The 18,013-nt window shown below is 45.6% G+C and overlaps 2 protein-coding genes across 6 annotated transcripts; one reads left to right on the top strand and one right to left on the bottom strand.

The window, feature by feature from the left end:
• Window positions 1-1,572: 1,572 nt before the first annotated feature.
• Window positions 1,573-11,313, top strand: LOC124484613 (von Willebrand factor A domain-containing protein 7-like). The gene is given in 20 exon segments (XM_047045604.1): window positions 1,573-2,029; window positions 3,034-3,250; window positions 3,364-3,565; window positions 3,829-3,914; window positions 4,047-4,140; window positions 4,673-4,801; window positions 5,034-5,220; window positions 6,019-6,188; window positions 6,397-6,473; window positions 6,475-6,512; window positions 6,806-6,851; window positions 6,854-6,895; window positions 6,898-6,927; window positions 7,448-7,654; window positions 7,863-7,995; window positions 8,089-8,238; window positions 8,916-9,011; window positions 9,227-9,501; window positions 9,628-9,927; window positions 10,158-11,313. Coding segments are annotated over 19 exon segments (2,925 nt in total). The 5' UTR covers window positions 1,573-2,029; window positions 3,034-3,058; the 3' UTR covers window positions 10,629-11,313.
• A 169-nt stretch (window positions 11,314-11,482) lies between these two features.
• On the bottom strand, window positions 11,483-16,895 carry LOC124484584 (C-type lectin domain family 4 member M-like). 5 transcript variants are annotated; one of them, XM_047045555.1, is made up of 7 exons: window positions 16,429-16,895; window positions 16,123-16,383; window positions 15,786-15,887; window positions 15,307-15,627; window positions 14,791-14,936; window positions 14,487-14,590; window positions 11,483-12,433 (listed from the first exon to the last, which is right to left on the bottom strand). In XM_047045555.1, exons 1-7 carry the CDS (start codon window positions 16,490-16,492, stop codon window positions 12,262-12,264), a joined length of 1,170 nt encoding a protein of 389 aa, XP_046901511.1. In that variant the 5' UTR covers window positions 16,493-16,895; the 3' UTR covers window positions 11,483-12,261. The 5 variants fall into 5 exon arrangements, with proteins under 5 accessions (XP_046901511.1, XP_046901512.1, XP_046901510.1 ...); XM_047045556.1 differs by having other exon boundaries at window positions 11,529-12,433; window positions 16,123-16,258; window positions 16,304-16,894; XM_047045557.1 differs by having other exon boundaries at window positions 11,532-12,433; window positions 16,123-16,168; window positions 16,259-16,894.
• Between the last annotated feature and the right edge of the window lie 1,118 nt (window positions 16,896-18,013).

Below are 18,013 nucleotides of genomic sequence, written 5' to 3'. Positions count from 1 at the left end.
CTCTGATGTGTGTCATCATGCCTCTGATGTGTGTCATCATGCCACTGATGTGTGTCATCATGCCTCTGATGTGTGTCATCATGCCTCTGATGTGTGTCATCATGCCACTGATGTGTGTCATCATGCCACTGATGTGTGTCATCATGCCTCTGATGTGTGTCATCATGCCTCTGATGTGTGTGTGTGTTTGTCATTTTGCATCATCAACTGAGGATGCCTACCTTTCATATGCACCTGAATGTAGGGAGTCAGATGGCTAAGCGGTGAGGGAGTCGGGCTAGTAATCAGAAGGTTGCCGGTTCGATTCCCCGCCGTGCCACATGATGTTGTGTTCTTGGGCAAGGCACTTCACCCTACTTGCCTCGGGGGGAATGTCCCTGTACTTACTGTAAGTCGCTCTGGATAAGAGCGTCTGCTAAATGACTAAATGTAAATGTAAAATGTAAATGTCAAAACCCATTGCTCTGAACACACACACATACCTTAGTTCCCATTACCAATAAATAGCACAGAATATTAAGGTCATTAGACTTGCTCATCATCAGTGTAATACACCACCCCTCTGAGTTACACCATGGCAGTAGCAGGACTGTGGAACTATAACTCACAGTCTTGCTGAGCAGTTCACACCCAGTTACACACACTTATGTTGGCACACACACACAGTCGTGCATGAATGACACACATGCACAATTGACACACACATGCACAAGTGACAAATGGTGACAGACACACATACACTTGCCCAGTTGTCACACATGCACAAGTGACACACACACTAACTGTACACTCCTTCAACATCAACAACGAATACCTCCTGAGCCAAACCGTATCTTTAGTTTAAAGCTGCTTTGTCACAATGGACATTCCTACTTGGTGGTTGTTTCTGTTGCTTCTCTGTTTCACCTCACCTGACCAACGTCTCTCTGTCTGTCTCTCTCTCTACCTGTCTCTCTCTACCTGTCTTTCTCTCCACCTGTCTCTCTACCTGTGTGATGGCCTCCTCAGCCGTCAAGTGGCTACACCTGGGCCCGGTGGTTTCCTCCCCTTTAAGAGGACGTCAGAAGAGAGAGACAACCCTTCCGTTTGTCCACAGCACGCTTTTGTTTTGAGTTGTGGCAATCTTTTGACTTTTGTTAATACACCTTTCAACACTGCTCGCTATCATGAGACACTCACACACATGTACACCACTGACTTACTGACTTGCATACCTCACGTTTAGTTATGTTAAATTAGTATTCTTTAATAAATTACCACAGCATATAGTTCTCGCGCATGTGTTCCCCTTTGTTCTGTCTCAACCCCTGAGCCGGGTTCGTGACAACCTGTCTCTCTCTAACTGTCTCTCTCTCACTGTTTCTCTCAACCTGTCTCTCTCTCACTGTTTCTCTCAACCTGTCTCTCTGTCTCTACCTGTCTCTCTCTACCTGTCTCTCACTGTTTCTCTCAACCTGTCTCTCTGTCTCTACCTGTCTCTCTCAACCTGTCTCTCTATCTCTACCCTCTGAAAGCGTCTGCTAAATGGATAAATGTACCTGTCTCTCTCTCCCTGTGTCTCTCTGCCTGGCTTTCTCTCTTTGACTGTCTCTCTCTACCTGTCTTTCTCTCTACTTGTCTCTACCTGTCTCTCTCTACTTGTCTCTCTCCACCTATGGTAAAAACCCCAACATAGGTGATATGTAACTTTTAATAAGATAACTCTTATCACTGCAACCAGGAGTGACTCAGAAGAAAAGAGCGGACAGTGAGAATACACACTCTCACACAAACACACACACACATTCTCACACAAACAAACACACACACACATATTCTCACACACACTCACGCACACACATATATACACACTTAAGCAAGGAGAATCAGAAAATGCTAGAATACACAGACTCACGAAAAGGGGAGGCAAATACACCTGCTCAATAAATACACACAGTCTGACTGAAGCACATTCGCACACACTCTGAAGCACATCCGCACATACTTGAACTCCACTTAGTCAAGGTCTGGACCCCACCTCTTCTCACAGGTATGCCTCTGTTTTATCTCAAATTTGATACAACAATGTGTTTAGTCTTTGTTTTAGATTCACTTTTGGATTTCTGTGATTTTTAGTTTTTTGTTACAGTGTTTCTGTGTCCAAGTGTAATAGTTTTACTTTAGCCAATTGTACTGTACAAGAGAGACTTTAAAGGTGGGCTGTTGGTCTGACTGGGCTTGTTTGCCCAGATCAGACCTCCTGATATCCATGGTGTAGTGAGGTCTGAAGATAGGGGAATACTCTGGTACAGTGGATCTCAACCCTGGTCCTCGGGGACCCCTGCCCTTTATGTCTTTGTGTTTAAAACATTTCCCTGCTCCGACACACCTGATGAATGGGTCGTTATCAAGCTCTATGGAAGCCTGATAACGATCATACATTTGAATCAGCAGGGAAAACACACACGACAGCGGACCTCGAGGACCAGGATTGAACACCCTTGCTCTCGCATATTTACATTAAAAATGTTTACATTTTTGTCATTTAGCAGACGCTCTTATCCAGAGCGACTTACAGTAAGTACAGAGACATACCCCCGAGGCAAGTGGGGTGAAGTGCCTTGCCCAAGGACACAGTCAGGCACAGCCTGGGATCAAACCAGCAACCTTCTGATTACTAGCCCGATTCCCTAACCACTCTGCTAACTGATTATTCTTGCATAGTCTACTATACTCTAATAATTAATTTCCTTAAATTCCTAAAACAGTTTAGTAGAGGTTGAGACAACTGCACTGTGTGTTTGTGAAAACAGAGTGGGGGTATGTCTCTGTGTAGTACCATCTTTTACAGCTCTGGATCTAATCTTGTTTCGTAGATTGAAAGAGGGAGCAGAAGAGGAGGAGAGAGAGGCAAAGAGGAAGGGAAGAGATAGATAGAGAAAGAGGGAGGAATAAAACAGGTTGATAGAGCCTGTATTAGACAATTCATCAAAACACCTTAGCAGACACATACTTATCACACACATCCCGGTCCTGGGATATCCTCCCCCGTAGCTGTGCAGAGCTCCTGTCTGCTGCCATGACGTCCTCCCTCCTCTGGGTGGCGCTGTGTCTTCTCCTCCCAAGCCCCTTCAGGGCCTTCAAACCCCTCTTCTCCCTGGACGGGGAGTCCCTGACCCACCGTCAGATCACGGTGAGGGCCGTCCTGCGGAAGACAGCGGAGGCCTGCCAATCCCTCGCCACGGCCGAGGGGCGGGGCTTCAGCCTGACGGTGAGCGGTCCGGTTGGAGGGTAGATAGTACAATGCCATCAATCAACAAATCAATCAATACTTTAATACTTTAAATTGAGCAATTAACCAATCAAAACCCTCCTGGCCTCCAGATTGATGACAGCCTGACGGTGACTAAGGTTCAGAGTGCGTGTTCCTCCGACGGCTCAGCCCTCCTTTCCTTCACCGCGTTCCACACCGCCGTAGCCAAACTGTATTTTAGCAACGCGCTTGTGGATGTTGCCATGGCGCTGAGTGAAAAGCACCACTTTGATGACGAGGCGTTCTCGGGAGGCCGTGATGTCATAACCTCAGGTAGGGAGGAGAGGGGGAGGGAGGGAGGGAGAGGGAGGGAGGGAGGGAGGGAGGGAGGGAGGGAGGGAGGGAGGGAGGGAGGGAGGGAGGGAGGGAGGGAGGGAGGGAGGGAGAGAGGGAGGGGGAGCAGTGAGATGGGGAGGGGGATGGCCATTAATTAGTTGCATATCTATGTGTACAATCTACTCTACTTTACTCGACCCTGGTCTACTCTATGCTGCTGTGCTCTCCTCCTGATGCTACTGCGCTTTGCTCTATTCTAGGAGTATCTGCCGTGAAGGAGAGTGTGAAAGCTCAGCGTTTCCTCTCAGGCAGACTGGTTCTGGGATGGGTCTGTCACACACTGCAGGTGAGGAAGACGAGGAGGAAGAGGAGGAGGAAGAGGAAGAGGGGGAGGACAGTCTGTGATACATTACTATATACATTATGAATACAGTGATGAATTAGGATGATGTTAATGATGATGATGATGTGTGTGTAGGATTTTTACAGTCACAGTAACTGGGTGGAGCTGGGAAACAGGGTCCCTTACACAACCCTCATACGACCTGACCTTCCTCTCACCAACCTGGCAGGTTTGTGTGTGATACGGAATGCATATTTCTGTATGTTTCTGACAAAGAAACTCAGTGATTGAGATCAGTGCAAGCGATTGAGAAACTGTCTACTCATAGACAACGGTGTTTCTGTTCGAAATGAAAGAAGGTTGAGTCAGTGTGTCAGTGTCAACATTCTTCCCCACCTACCATTCATAGGTTCACCTATCAGATCGGAGTTCAGTTGTTTGGATGTACTTACCTCCCGCACACACATTCCTGTCACTCAGCGCACAAACCCTGCTCATAGGACAGACACCCACACACACACGTGCACACACACACGTGCACACACACGCGTGCACACACACACGTGCACACTCACACTCTCCCTCTACTGATGAACCAGTTGTTCCGCTAACAGAATGTACATGGTTATCCTTGAGTTCACTCACACAAACATACACACTCCCACACACCACACACTCCCACACACCACACACTCCCACACACACACACTCCCACACACCCATACACACACACGTTTTGATTAGCTGCTCCCTGTGCCCAGATCCCAGTACTCCGACTTGTAGGAACTGTGTGGCAGGAAACTGTAATGACAACATCCTGTCTGAGGTTCTACAGCAGGGCCTGCTCACCTCTGGGTACTTCAACCTTCTGTTCTCCGCCAAGCCTGCAGGTACACACACACACACTCAAATACACATACTCATTCACACACACACACACACACACAGACAAACACAGAAACACACTCTCATATACAGACTCATACACACTCACACTCACACTCAAATACACAGACTCATTTACACACACCCACACCTCCACTCAAACACACACACACTGATACTTACACACACTTACTTGCTCACACACACACATATCTCACACACACGTTCCTCGTCCAGGTAAATGCAGTCACGGGGGCTCGTTCGACCAGACCAGTGGTCAGGATGCGGTGGGAGGGATTAACAAGGATGACGTGGGTGCAAGTCATGGTCACATGCACCAGGTGGCAGCAGAGGTGGCGGTTGCCGCTACGACAGAGCTGCTAGAGGACATCAGGGCCTTCGCTGGTGACCGAGGCTTCCTACGGTAACCTGGAGAGGACACAGTCCAGAGTTTAGAACTGAGAGTCTAGAATTTAGAACTGAGAGTTTAGAATTGAAACAGTTGATTTACTGTAAGAGTTTAGAACTGAGAGTTTAAGAACTGAGATTTTAGAATAGAGAGTTTAGACTAGAGAGTTTAAAATTAAGCAATAAGCCCCAAGAGGTTGTGGTTTACGCTGATTTTAGAACAGGTAAGGGGAGTTGTTAGGCACGACGCGAAGCGGAGTGCCGATAAACCCCTTACCTGTTCTAAAATCAGCGTAAACCACGGACTTGCGGGGCTTATTGCTTTTCTAAAACTGTTACTACAAATATTTGATATGGTTTCATCAATAAAAACAATTAGAAACAAAAATAGTTTCATAATAAACTGTAATTCTTCCGCTACTGCAAAGTATAGTTCCTACATAAATCGTTGCCACGCAACAGCCAGATGGACATCTTTGCCGTCTTTTTCAATTTGAAATATTCGATGCGCAGTAATATGGAATGTTAAAGAATGTTATGAGGACAACCTGTGAGGTTATACTGGATTTTACAACGGCATGGAACGCGATATAGCCAATCACAATGAAGGATGGGAACAACCAGTTTTAGAATAGAGAGTTTAGAATAGAGAGTTTAGAATAGAGAGTTTAGAATAGAGAGTTTAACATAAAGAGTTTAGAATAGAGCGTTTAGCATAAAGAGTTTAGAATAGAGCATTTAGAATTCTCTACAGGGTGAGGAAGTGTTCACTTGTTGGTGAGGCTCACACAGTTTCTGTGTGTCTCCCTCACAGTCTGATGGGCCTATCCCAGTCCTCGGTGTTGTGTTTCGTCATCGACACCACAGGCAGCATGAAGGATGACATCGCAGAGGCCAAGCGTGTCTCCTTCTCCATCATCGACAGCAAGAGAGGAAGCCAGCAGGAGCCCTCCGCCTACATCCTGGTGCCCTTCAACGACCCTGGTAGGGCTGACAGTGTGTGTGTCTGTGTGTGTGTCTGTGTGTGTGTCTGTGTGGGTGTCTGTGTGTGTGTCTGTGTGTGTGTCTGTGTGTGTGTCTGTGTGGATCGGACCGACCATTCTCGATAATTCTGTCATTCAACTCAAAAGACACAACTGAGGTTGTGTTTGTTCACTTGTGTTTTGTAATCTCGTTGTGTGTGTGTGTGTAGGTTTTGGCCCTTTATTAACGACCACAGATGCCGACATTTTCAAGCAGAAGATCAATGAGCTGCAAGCAAAAGGCGGAGGGGGACATACCAGAGTTATGTCTGTCTGGACTACAGGTGTGTGTCTGTGTGTGTGTTTGTCTGGACTTTAGGTGTGTGTGCGTCTTTTGATGACTATTTGTTATATACATTTACATTGTCAGATGCTCTTATCCAGAGCGACTTACAGTAAGTACAGGGACATTCTCCCCCGAGGCAATTAGGGTGAAGTGCTTTGCCCAAGGACACAACGTCATTTGGCACGAACCAACAACCTTCTGATTCATAGCCCTGACCACTCAGCCACCCTGACCCCCTGATTAGTGTGTGCATGTGTGTGTACTTAACGGCTCACTGTGTGTGTGATTCCCAGCCTTGCCCTCACGGGGGCACCCCCGTCTTCTGAGATCTTTGTGGTTCACGGGATGCTCCGGCCAAAGACGCCGCCTTGAAGAGCACAGTCCACCTGCCCTCATAGAGAGCACCAAGTCTGTGGTGAGCTCTCCACCTCCTCTCTATGTCTCTGTCTCTGTCTCTGTCTCTCTCTCTCTCTCTCTCTCTCTCCTCTCTCTCTCTCTCTCTCTCTCTCTCTCTCTCTCTCTCTCTCTCTCTCTCTCTCTCTCTCTCTCTCTCTCTCTCTCTCTCTTTCTCTCTCTCTCTTTCTCTCTCTCTCTCTCTCTCTCTCTGTCTCTCTCTCTGTCTCTCTCTCAATCTGTCTCTGTCTCTCTCTCTCTCTCTTTCTCTCTCTCTCTGTCTCTCTCTCTGTCTCTCTCTCTCTCACTCTGTCTTGTCTCTGTCTCTGTCTTCTCTCACTCTCTCTCTCTCTCTCTCTCTCTCTCTCTCTCTCTCTCTCTCTCTCTCTCTCTCTCTCTCTCTCTCTCTCTCTCTCTCTCTCTCTCTCTCTCTCTCTCTCTCTCTCTCTCTCTCTCTCTCTCTCTCTCTCTCTCTCTGTCTGTTCTTTGCAAAGCTCCTCACTCTTCTTCTCCACAACTCCCTCCCTTCCTCCCTCCTCAAGGTGACCTTCATGTTGACCGACAATCTCCGCTCCAGTCGCCGGCGTCGTAGGGACACGGTGGGCGGGACTTCCAACCGTCTGCCCGAATCGGATGCCCAGCTGTACCGGGACCTGGCCCGGGCCTCAGGAGGGCAGGCCATTGAGGTCACAAAGGCCGAACTCCCCCAGGCCACCAGCGTCATCCAGGACGCCTCCGGCAACGCTCTGGTACTCTGGTGCCTACTGACTATACTCATATATACCCAATACTCTCTGGTCTATACTTACTATTCTCAGGTGTATAATTACTATGTTCCGGCACCCTATTCTTACTATACTCTGGTCTGTACTGAATGTATTCTGGCACATTCTTACTATACTCTGGTCTATACTTATCTTACTAGACTCAGGTCTATACCTGTACTCAATATCACAGGTGACAGTACTCCAGGTCTCCAGAACACCAGGAAAGCCTGAGAACTTCACCTTCACTGTGGACAGCTCCATTCAAAACCTGACCGTCTACATTACTGGAGGATCCCTGTCGTTCGCCATGAGCAGCCCAACAGGTGTGTGTGTGTGTGTCTGAAGAATGTTCAGGCCAGGGGCTGTGTGTTTGTGGGTGTGTAACTATATGCATGTGTGTGTAACCAACCTTCCAGGTGTGTCTCAGAACAGCCAGACCAGCGGTCCTTTGGGTACCATGGAAACCGTGGGAAACCTTCGCCGCATCAGCCTCAACAGCGCCAACCAGACAGGATCATGGGAAATCAGAATCATCTCAACAGAACCCTATACACTGAAGGTCATAGGTCAGCAATCTCCTAATGTTAAGTAACCCTTAGCTTCCTGAGAGGTCTTCCAGCACAATTCACAGGCTGTGTGTCACTGTGTCTGTGTGTGTCGCTGTGTGTGTGTGTGTGTGTCTGTGTGTGTCTGTGTGTGTGTGTCCCTGTGTGTGTCCCTGTGTGTGTGTCTGTGTGTGTGTCACTGTGTCTGTGTGTCCCTGTGTGTGTGTCTGTGTGTCTGTGTGTGTCCGTGTGTGTGTCACTGTGTCTGTGTGTGTGTCTGTGTGTGTGTCCCTGTGTGTGTCTGTGTGTGTCCCTGTGTGTGTGTCTGTGTGTGTGTGTCTGTGTCTGTGTGTGTCCCTGTGTGTGTGTCTGTGTCTGTGTGTGTGTCCCTGTGTATGTGTGTGTGTGTGTGTCCCTGTGTGTGTGTGTCCCTGTGTGTGTGTCCCTGTGTGTCTGTGTGTGTGTCTGTGTGTGTGTCCCTGTGTGTGTCTGTGTGTGTCCCTGTGTATGTGTGTGTCTGTGTATGTGTGTGTCTGTGTGTGTGTCTGTGTGTGTGTCCCTGTGTGTCCCTGTGTGTGTGTGTGTGTGTGTCCCTGTGTGTGTGTGTGTGTGTGTCCCTGTGTGTGTGTGTGTGTCCTTGTGTGTGTGTGTGTGTGTGTGTGTGTGTGTCTGTGTGTGTGTGTGTGGTGTTTTTCCAGGCCAGAGCTCTTTTAATTTCATCTACAGTTTTGTGGAGGCAGCAAACCCTGGAGCTCATGGGGACTTCAGTCTGAAAGAGGGACGCCCCCTCTCAGGTAAGGTCATCGTCAACAGTTATCCCAATGATGGTCACCTACTAGCAGGGTAGCACACTTAGTAATAGATCACATTTTTGAGTCTTTATTTTAAAAGTCCTACACCTCTTTTCTCGTCTTTTTTCGACCCTCCTCCCTCACTTACTTCCGCTTCCATCTGTCATTACTTCTCTCAATCTTTCTTTCTATCCCTCCTCGTCTCCTCCGTCACCAAGGCGCCAATGCCAGCCTGTTGGTGACGGTGACAGGAAGTGACACGGCCACTGTGTCAGAGGTCTCCCTGGTGGATGCCTCAGGGTCACGAGAGGTCAACGGAACCCTGAGGTCGCTAGGGGAAGGCAGCTTCCTGGTAACGCTCGCGGATGTTCCGGAAGGAGAGTTTGTGGTGCGCCTGAGGGGGGAAGACAGCGCCCCCTCCAGGTCACAGACAGGTGGTGGCTTCCAGAGACAGGCCTCCACACAAGTCAAGACCTCCAGCTTCTCTGTCACTGTGAGTACCCAGGGTCAAAGTTCACCACGCCCACCTTTTAGTGAGGATTCTAGTAAAGGTCACACTACCCATCTACTACCCTCCCTCCTCATCTTCCTCCTCCTCCTCTTCCTCCACCTTCCCAAGGCTGTGTCCAACTCCACGGTTCTAGAACCCGGTTCCACTGTCTCCCTCCGTTTCACGGTGACGGCCGCCAACGGAACCAGTGGAACGTTTGCCGTCCGCGCCACCAACGATCGCGGCTTCGTCTCCGCCTCCCCGGCCACCGTCACCATGACAACCGGCGGAACGGCCGAGGGCACGGTGACCCTGACAGCACCCGCGTCAACCGCCTCGGGAACGGACATCACCGTGACGATTGAGATGGAGAACACTGGGACGTCAGACACCAACTACGCCGTCCTACAACTCTCCGTGGTCACCAAGGTAACTTGGAATGGAGGGATGTGATGATGAGCGAAAGAGGAATTCTATCCTATCCTTTTCGTCTATTTCTCTCCTCATCTCTTCTCACCCCCCTTGTCTTTCAATCCTCTTCCATTATCTCTCCCTCTCCCTCTCCCTCTCCCTCTCCCTCTCCCTCTCCCTCTCCCTCTCCCTCTCCCTCTCCCTCTCCCTCTCCCTCTCCCTCTCCCTCTCTCTCTCTCTCTCTCCAGATCACAGACTTTACCCCTCCCCAGTGCCAGGCAGTTACCGTATCGGCTTCCAACTGCCCCGTTGTCTGTAGCCATGGCGACGCCATCTGGGAGCTCTCCGCTAACGTCACCGATGGTAACGGCACCGGTGTGGACCGGGTCACCCTCCGCCTCGGCAACGGGACCCTCAATACCAGCACGGCGACCGGGGCCGGGGGGGAAAACGTCACGGTGGTGTCCTACACCGCCCCCTGCTGCTCCGACGCGGTGGAGCTCGTGGTCATCGATCGGGCAGGGAATGTCGGCAGGTGCGCGGCCTCAATCGGCAAAGCCGTTACCGCGACGACGCTCGCCATTACATCGGCTCCCGGCGCCAATGTCACAGGCAGCCCTGTAGTTGCCATAACATCCTCTGGGGGGCGCTGTGCCTCGCTGTCCCTGGGGCTGGGGCTGGGTGTCGCGTTCTGTCTGCTCCTAGGGGGTCTACTATAAAGAAGACTTGGGGAAGAGCTCGTCTCTGTTGCTGATGAAATCATGGTAGTGGCCACGAGGGGAGTTTACATGTCCAGCACCCACAAATTTCTGATTTCTTACAATGTTTTTATATATACGGTGTGTATATGTATAGTCATCAATCATCATGTATAATCATCCAAACTAATTCTGGTTTTCGCTCTTGGTTGAAATTAATATGGATACAATTTTGCCACCGTGTAAGTCGTTATACTGGCCCCATGCCGAAGATGTGATAAGGATACGGCGCTTGTTATGTGTAAAGCAACGTTTTGAAGGATTTATGGATTTGGGTAAAAATCAATAAAGATGGAACTGTGGTGTACGCATCTTCGTCTGACTTTGGTGTTAAATTAATATTGTGAATGTGATGTAGCCTATTGATACAGTTCACAAAGCGAAAAAGGCAAAAACTGTAAGCATGATCGAATTTAGCTTTAAAACATGGGTTATTATGTATACATATATATTCAAAATATGTACCGCGTATCACTATGTCTATGTGACTTTTTTTTCTTTCTGCCTCTGTTGTTCTTCCTCTTTTTCGGAACTGTTAGCAGGGTGACTACTCACCCTAACCAAAGAACTTACATTGACATTGCTTATATACTCTTTGCTTCAACCACTTGAAGTCCTCACATCTCCACTCAGCACGGCAACCATAACTAGGAAGTGATCTGGTTACAGTAAATTCTATTTTCATTTTGTCTGTCTTTTGTCTGTCTTTTGGATTGTATTAATCAAAGGAATTTAAAATATAATATTAAATGAAAGAAATATAACAGTTTACCAATAAAAGTATATAATCTGCGTTTAATCTGTTACAGTCTCTGAGAAGGCTGTGGGGTAGGCTACAGTAGGAACACATAAATCAACAATACATGAGAAAACATAATAAAAGGCAATAGCTGATGTACTGATTGTGATTAGAATACACACATAGAAAACCTCTGATTTCTGCCACAATCAATGAGACAAACTGTTTTAGCCACTGTAACTCGTATTATATAATTGACTCTGTTAGCCATTAGGAAGTCAAAGGTAATTATTCACTTTCAATCAAACAGGTATTATCAAAATGAAAAAAAAGTAGCAAGAGAATGAAATGCATGGAGGACCTACAGTGGATCTCCCCTGTCAGATTCCCCTCTCACAGACCCAGAAACTCTTTTCATTACATCTGTTGTCATTCCATGTCAGGGGTCGAGTAGTTGGGCTGTAGAAAGGGTATATCTCAGACCTCGTCAATATTACCTGATTTGTGATTGTCAGGGTTTGGGCTGGACCAGTACCTACAGGGTAAAATAACAACACACAAACCCACCCTCACACACACACACACACACACACACACATACACATACACATACACACACACACACACTGAGGTCCACATCTAGGTCATGCAGTATGTGAGGCCATTCTGAATATGTTGAGACAGACTCAGAGCCATGTGTAAATATTGTATTTTTACACTCTTGCTCTGTTGATTGTGATTGGTGTGTCCACAGTTCTTTCAGACATGGAGCTATGACAGGTATTATTGACAAGACAATAGCTGGGAAAGTAAATGCTAGAAGGTTAAATGTGTAGAAACCCCAGAGTATATCTGTTAGATCCCTCTCTCACAGACCCAGTAATTTTTATAATCACATCTGTTATCATTCCATGTCTTGGGAAGAACAACATTTGTATCAGCAGGAGACGGGTAGTATATCTCAGCACAGCCTTCATCAACGTTGCCTGCGTAAACGTGATTATCAGGCTGTTTGTCGTACCAGTACCTACAGGGTTAAATAACAACACAACCAGTCACACACTGAGGTCTACATCTGGGTAATACAGTATGAGAAACCATTCTGTATCAGAGTTGTATATGTTAGTACTGTATATTTATCATATAGCTTAATGTTGATGCTAATGTGATTGGTTGAGTGTCTGGAGGGATTTAATGGAGCGATGCTGCTGATGCACCAGAGTCAGTCAAGCAAGGTAAAAATATTAAAACATAATACAAGAAGACATTTTTAGAGTTTAGAGTCAGGAGTCTCAAACTATTCAAAAGAGTAGTTTTCTCTTCCGCTGTGGTCAGAGGCAGTTAATCCCAAATGTGTTTGATGGTATTCAGGGATCTGTGCTGCCCAGTCAAGGTTTGGAGTGAGTTCTGTACAGAAATGTTTAGTCGAGTTTGGACCAGAAAACACTTGATTGGGCTGCTGATGAAGAAAATTATATCACCCTGCTGAAATGATGGAGATGGGTTACACTTATGGAACTATCTAATTGAAAAGTGAATGTCTCAGTTATTCCTTATATTATACTCGAAGTTGTATTATGGGAAATTTGATTCTAAGCTGTGACTGAGTAAAAACAATAGAAGTGTGAGACATTGGTTTTAGCAAAGGAGGACGGGGAAGTACCACTCAAAGGAATGCAGAGGCCTAGCCGTAAATTAGAACGTACATTTATGGCCGAGCTTCAGGAACTCTTGCAAACCAAGTCTGAAGCTGTCACCCAGGTCAGGCCTAGGTCGGTGTCTAGGGGTTTCCTATGTTTATAAAGCACGAGCATCCCATACCAACTAGAAGAAAGTCTAAGATGTGTGCACCCAACACAAGCCTGGACATGGTCAGATTAATGTAAGGACAGAGATGCCAACGTGACCCAGGTTCTGTAATCAGAAACCCTAGTATAGGGGCCAATTGGGTGACAAAGCGTAGAAATGGTCATCAACAGAAAGGTACCAATAATGTGAGGATGCATAACGTATCTGTGACCAACTGTATTGTACCAATAGCAAAAAATGACACAAATAATAGGCAGAAAATACAGTATAAAAGGGACTGTCCGGAGAGAAACGGACAGTCTGCTCTTCGGAGCTCACTCACTTTTTTACCCCGTGTTGGAATAAACCTTTGCATCAGACTCTGAGTTCCAGTGCGTCTGTTTTGGACTTAGTTTATTTTTCATCTGTTGGGACTTAGAATAATTTTCACTTGTTGGGACCTAGCCTGATTTTTGACGGGTCAACACTTGGAATAATTTTCAACGTTTGGACTTAGTTTATTTTTCACTTGTCAACACTTAGAATCATTTTCAACCTTTGGACTTTGTTTATTTTTGACTTGTACGGACTTCGGATTTTCTTCACTTCGAGACTCTGATTTATTTTCACTATACACGGGAACTTATAAAATTATCCACGACACTGCTAAGATCCCTGAACACCATTAAACACATTTGGTATCTAATTCTAACGCTATCAGCAAGCCAGGTCTCATCTCCCACCATCAGTATCCAACTTAATGCTCCTGTGGATGAATGGAAGCACATTCTCAGACACACTCCAAAACAGCCTTCGAGATAAGTGGCAGCTGTTGCAGCCTCAAAGGGGAACTCCATATTAATGCCCATGGTTTTGGTATGGGATGTTAGAGATTAATGTTGTGTAATTTTAACTTGTTTAACTACATGCTCTTATGGTTTCTTCCTTTTAGCACTATTTTTTGGTTGTTCACAATATGTACTTCTTGTTTTTTGACTACCCGCAATGCTGTGGGGCTATCTTGTTGTTATTATCAGTGACCTATGCACTTTGTGAAGCTCTCTCTTGGAAGTCGCTTTGGATAAAAGCGTCTGCTAAATGAATAAATGTAAATGTAATGTAAATGTTCAGATACTTTTGGCAACACGCTGTATTTTCTTTATAGCTTAATGTTGATTGTGATTGGTTGGGCCTGTCTGGGGTGATTTATGGGGTGATGATGTTGGTATCATGCATGTTGACTTTGCAGTCAAGCAAAGGTTGAATATCTATAGAAAGAGTAGTTCCCTTACTTGGGTGTGGTCAGTGGAGTTCCATCCACCCAGGTAAAGTTCCCTTCAGTTACTGTGTCAGTCAGACCGATCCACACTCTCTTGGTGAAGTTATTGAGGAATAACTGTCATGGAGGAAGATTAAGGAGCAGTTTTATTACCTTGATCTTGAATTTGAACTCACGCTGTACATTTCTGTTGTTGTCATGCTGTACATTTCTGTTGTTGTCATTCTTACTTTCCATCTCTCTCTCTCTATATATACATATTTTTCTCTCTCTTTCTCCCCCCCCTCTCTCTCACTCTCTCTCTCCCCATCTCTCACCTGTTCCTCTGGACTGTTTATGATCACCAGGTCTGCTCCTCTGTCTCTACAGTCCTTTCTGCTCTCAGCCCAGTTTTTCTTCTCAGTAGAAACATAGAAACAGCTGCAGCCAAACTTCAGCCAGTCAACAGAACAGGAAGTGACATCTGAAAACACAACAGTTAGAGAACATGTTTAGACAGCACTAGTTCATTTCCGACCTAAAGTCTATACAGACGCAAATAAAATGTAACATAGTAACATCTGCAGCCAAACCTCCTTCGTCCATCTAGATACTCTGTTTGATGTCATTACAACACAGAATTTATATTTAGTTTTCAATATTTACAGTAGTAACAGCTACAGTACAACCGATCTTCAACCAATTTTTTTGTGAGCCATCAAGAGAGTGCAGAACACGTCTGTCTGTGTAATTTGCTTTACTGTAACATGTAACAATTGCATTAACGACAACTTTTATTTCATACAGCTTACAATTATTCAGTATATTAATTAAAATTGTCCCTATGAACTTACTGCACAGCCTCCTCTTAAGGTCATCTCTCTCTCTGGTCAGGTTGGTGTAACTGGTCTGTAACTGGTCTCTCTCGCTGGTCAGGTTGGTGTAACTGGACTGTAACTGGTTTCTCTCTCTGGTCAGGTTGGTGTAACTGGACTGTAACTGGTCTCTCTCTCTGGTCAGGTTGGTGTAACTGATCTGTAACTGGTCTCTCTCTCTGGTCAGGTTAGTGTAACTGGTGTTCAGCTGGTCTCTCTCTCTGGTCAGGATGGCGTTACTGGTCTGTAACTGGTCTCTCTCCATGGTCTTTATGGTTTTGTCATCTTTTACTCTGGTGACTGTTAAAGAATAAGGAAGAGAAAATGAAGCTTCATGTTACAATGATCTACAGAAATGATTAACATATTGTCTAATAGTGCCACAAAAAAATAAAACAAATATATATGTACAGTATATATTTATATCAAATGATGTATGTTTAATTAGAAGTACTCACAGATGACTCCCAGTGCTACGACCCCAGCCAGTAGGAGAGCACACAGCAGCCCCAGACACACTGCTGCAGCTCTGGAGAGACTCCTCTTTGGACCCCCAGCACCTGGACACAGTGGAGACAGTTATGATCTGTGTGTGTGTGTGTGTGTGTGTGTGTGTGTGTGTGTGTGTGTGTGTGTAAGGACACAGTGGGGACTCAGTGTGTGAGTGTTATGTGATTTCACAGGAGCATAAAGTGAAAGGTAGAGGTAACCCAATAGGCTACAGTTGTGTATTAGTCTGTACAGTGTGTTTATGTTAATATATGTATGTATGTAATTTGTGTGTGTGTGTTTTACCTGAGAGCTGATCTCCTGCAGAGTTCTCTGCTGTAGGGTCCTTAGCCTGTAAGCAGGGGTCGTGACTTCTGAGAGTGTCAGCACTAACGTAGATGTCCACCATCCTCTCCTCCATCTCCCCCCCGTCAGACTTCACCTTCTGTGTCATGTCTGGTTTAGCGTAGATGTCATCTGAATTCACCTTCTGTGTCATGTCTGGTTTAGCGTAGATGTCATCTGAATTCACCTTCTGTGTCATGTCTGGTTTAGCGTAGATGTCATCTGAATTCACCTTCTGTGTCATGTCTGGTTTAGCGTAGATGTCATCTGAATTCATCTTCTGTGTCATGTCTGGTTTAGCGTAGATGTCTTCTGACATATTTTCTGCCATTCCTGTCTTTCCTGATAATACTTTAGGCAGCTTATAGTTTAGATTATCATCTAGTAACACTCCAACTGCTGTATCAGAGCTGCGTTTCAACGTCCACCACGCCAGACAGGCATGTCCTCTGTGCTGTCCGTACGAGGGAGATGGACAGGAAGAACTGACTGGAGATGTTTGTTTCCCCTCTTTCAAACAGGAAGTTTTAGAAAAGAGGAAGATTATTTATTATTGTATTATTATTCATTCACTATAACGTTGGGGAAGAAAAGGTTACTGTTCGATCCCTCATCATGTTTCCAGTTATTATTAATACCACATTAGGGGCACCTCAGCTTTCCATTCTTATTGGCTAATAAGCAATAAGCCCCAAGAGGCCGTGGTTTATGCTGATTTTAGAACAGGTAAGGGGAGTTGTTAGGCACGACGCGAAGCGGAGTGTCGAAAACCCCCTTACCTGTTTAATTCTAAAACTGTTACTACAAATATTTGATATGGTTTCATCAATAAAAACAATTAGAAACAAAATAGTTTAATAATAAACCGTCATTCTTCCGCTACTACAAAGTATAGTTCCAACATAAATCGTTGCCACGCAACAGCCAGACGGACTTCTTTGCCGTCTTTTTCAATTTGAAATATTCGATGCGCAGTAATGTTAAAGAATGTTATGAGGACAACCTGTGAGGTTATGCTGGATTTTACAACGGCATGGAATGCGATATAGCCAATCACAATCAAGGACGGGAACAACCAGTTTTAGAACATAAAGTAGACTATGTGACAAGTTACAGCGGCTTAGACTGTTCGTATCATCCCAGTGTGGGAGAAATTTGGGATTTTTAATGTGCTTTTCCCTCTTGCTTGAAGGGAAGCAACAATCCTATGTACATCATTTATTGTCATTTTGGGACAACAACCCGTACTCCTCATAAAAAACGGTGAGCGAGTGAGCAAGAACTAATTTAACTGCTCACAACCAGAAATTTTCCTGGATTATGCAATATGCAGATCTAATGCGTGCATAGTGGGCGAATGCAAAATGAAATGTCAGTTAAAACACCGTCAACGTTTTTTGGGAGAGGTGGGGGCTACGAACCCTAACCCTGACTGATGAACTAAAGTCAAAATATAAATTTAAAATGAGTACGAATTGTTATGATTTACCAACAGTATATATCAATATTTTGATATTTATTTTTCATATTTTATTTTTCATTGGTATGGCGTCCCACCTGCATTACCCTAATGGACCACTAGTGGGCCGTGGTCCACAGGTTGGGAATCACTGGCTAATCTAATTACCTTAGTACTAAATGAACCCTTGTATAAATGGTAGGTCTCTCGGCCAATGCGTTCCACCTTAAACAACCTGACCTCCCGCCTATAGCTCTTGGTCCAAAGCAAGTGCACTGTTTGTATGTTGGTTTGGATAAAAGCGGTAGTTAAATGAAAAAGAAAATGTGAATGAAGAAGTATAGATTTGCAGAATTTAACCTGTGGAGAACTGATACTTCTCTGCTTTGTGTG

Source organism: Hypomesus transpacificus, chromosome 22 (assembly GCF_021917145.1).
Source record: "Hypomesus transpacificus isolate Combined female chromosome 22, fHypTra1, whole genome shotgun sequence".
In the NCBI taxonomy this organism is placed as follows: Eukaryota; Metazoa; Chordata; class Actinopteri; order Osmeriformes; family Osmeridae; genus Hypomesus; species Hypomesus transpacificus.
This window is presented reverse-complemented; position numbering and strand designations above follow the sequence as displayed.

Bases quoted from the DNA above. Each gene is read 5' to 3' on its own strand.
- LOC124484584 (XM_047045554.1), bottom strand. From the start codon at position 16,492: ATGGCAGAAAATATGTCAGAAGACATCTACGCTAAACCAGACATGACA. The intron at 15,888-16,122 runs GTAAAACACACA...CACTGTGTCCAG, and splicing joins TGCAGGAGATCAGCTCTCAG to GTGCTGGGGGTCCAAAGAGG. The intron at 12,434-14,486 runs GTAAGGGAACTA...TTAACCCTGTAG, and splicing joins ACTCCACTGACCACACCCAA to GTACTGGTACGACAAACAGC.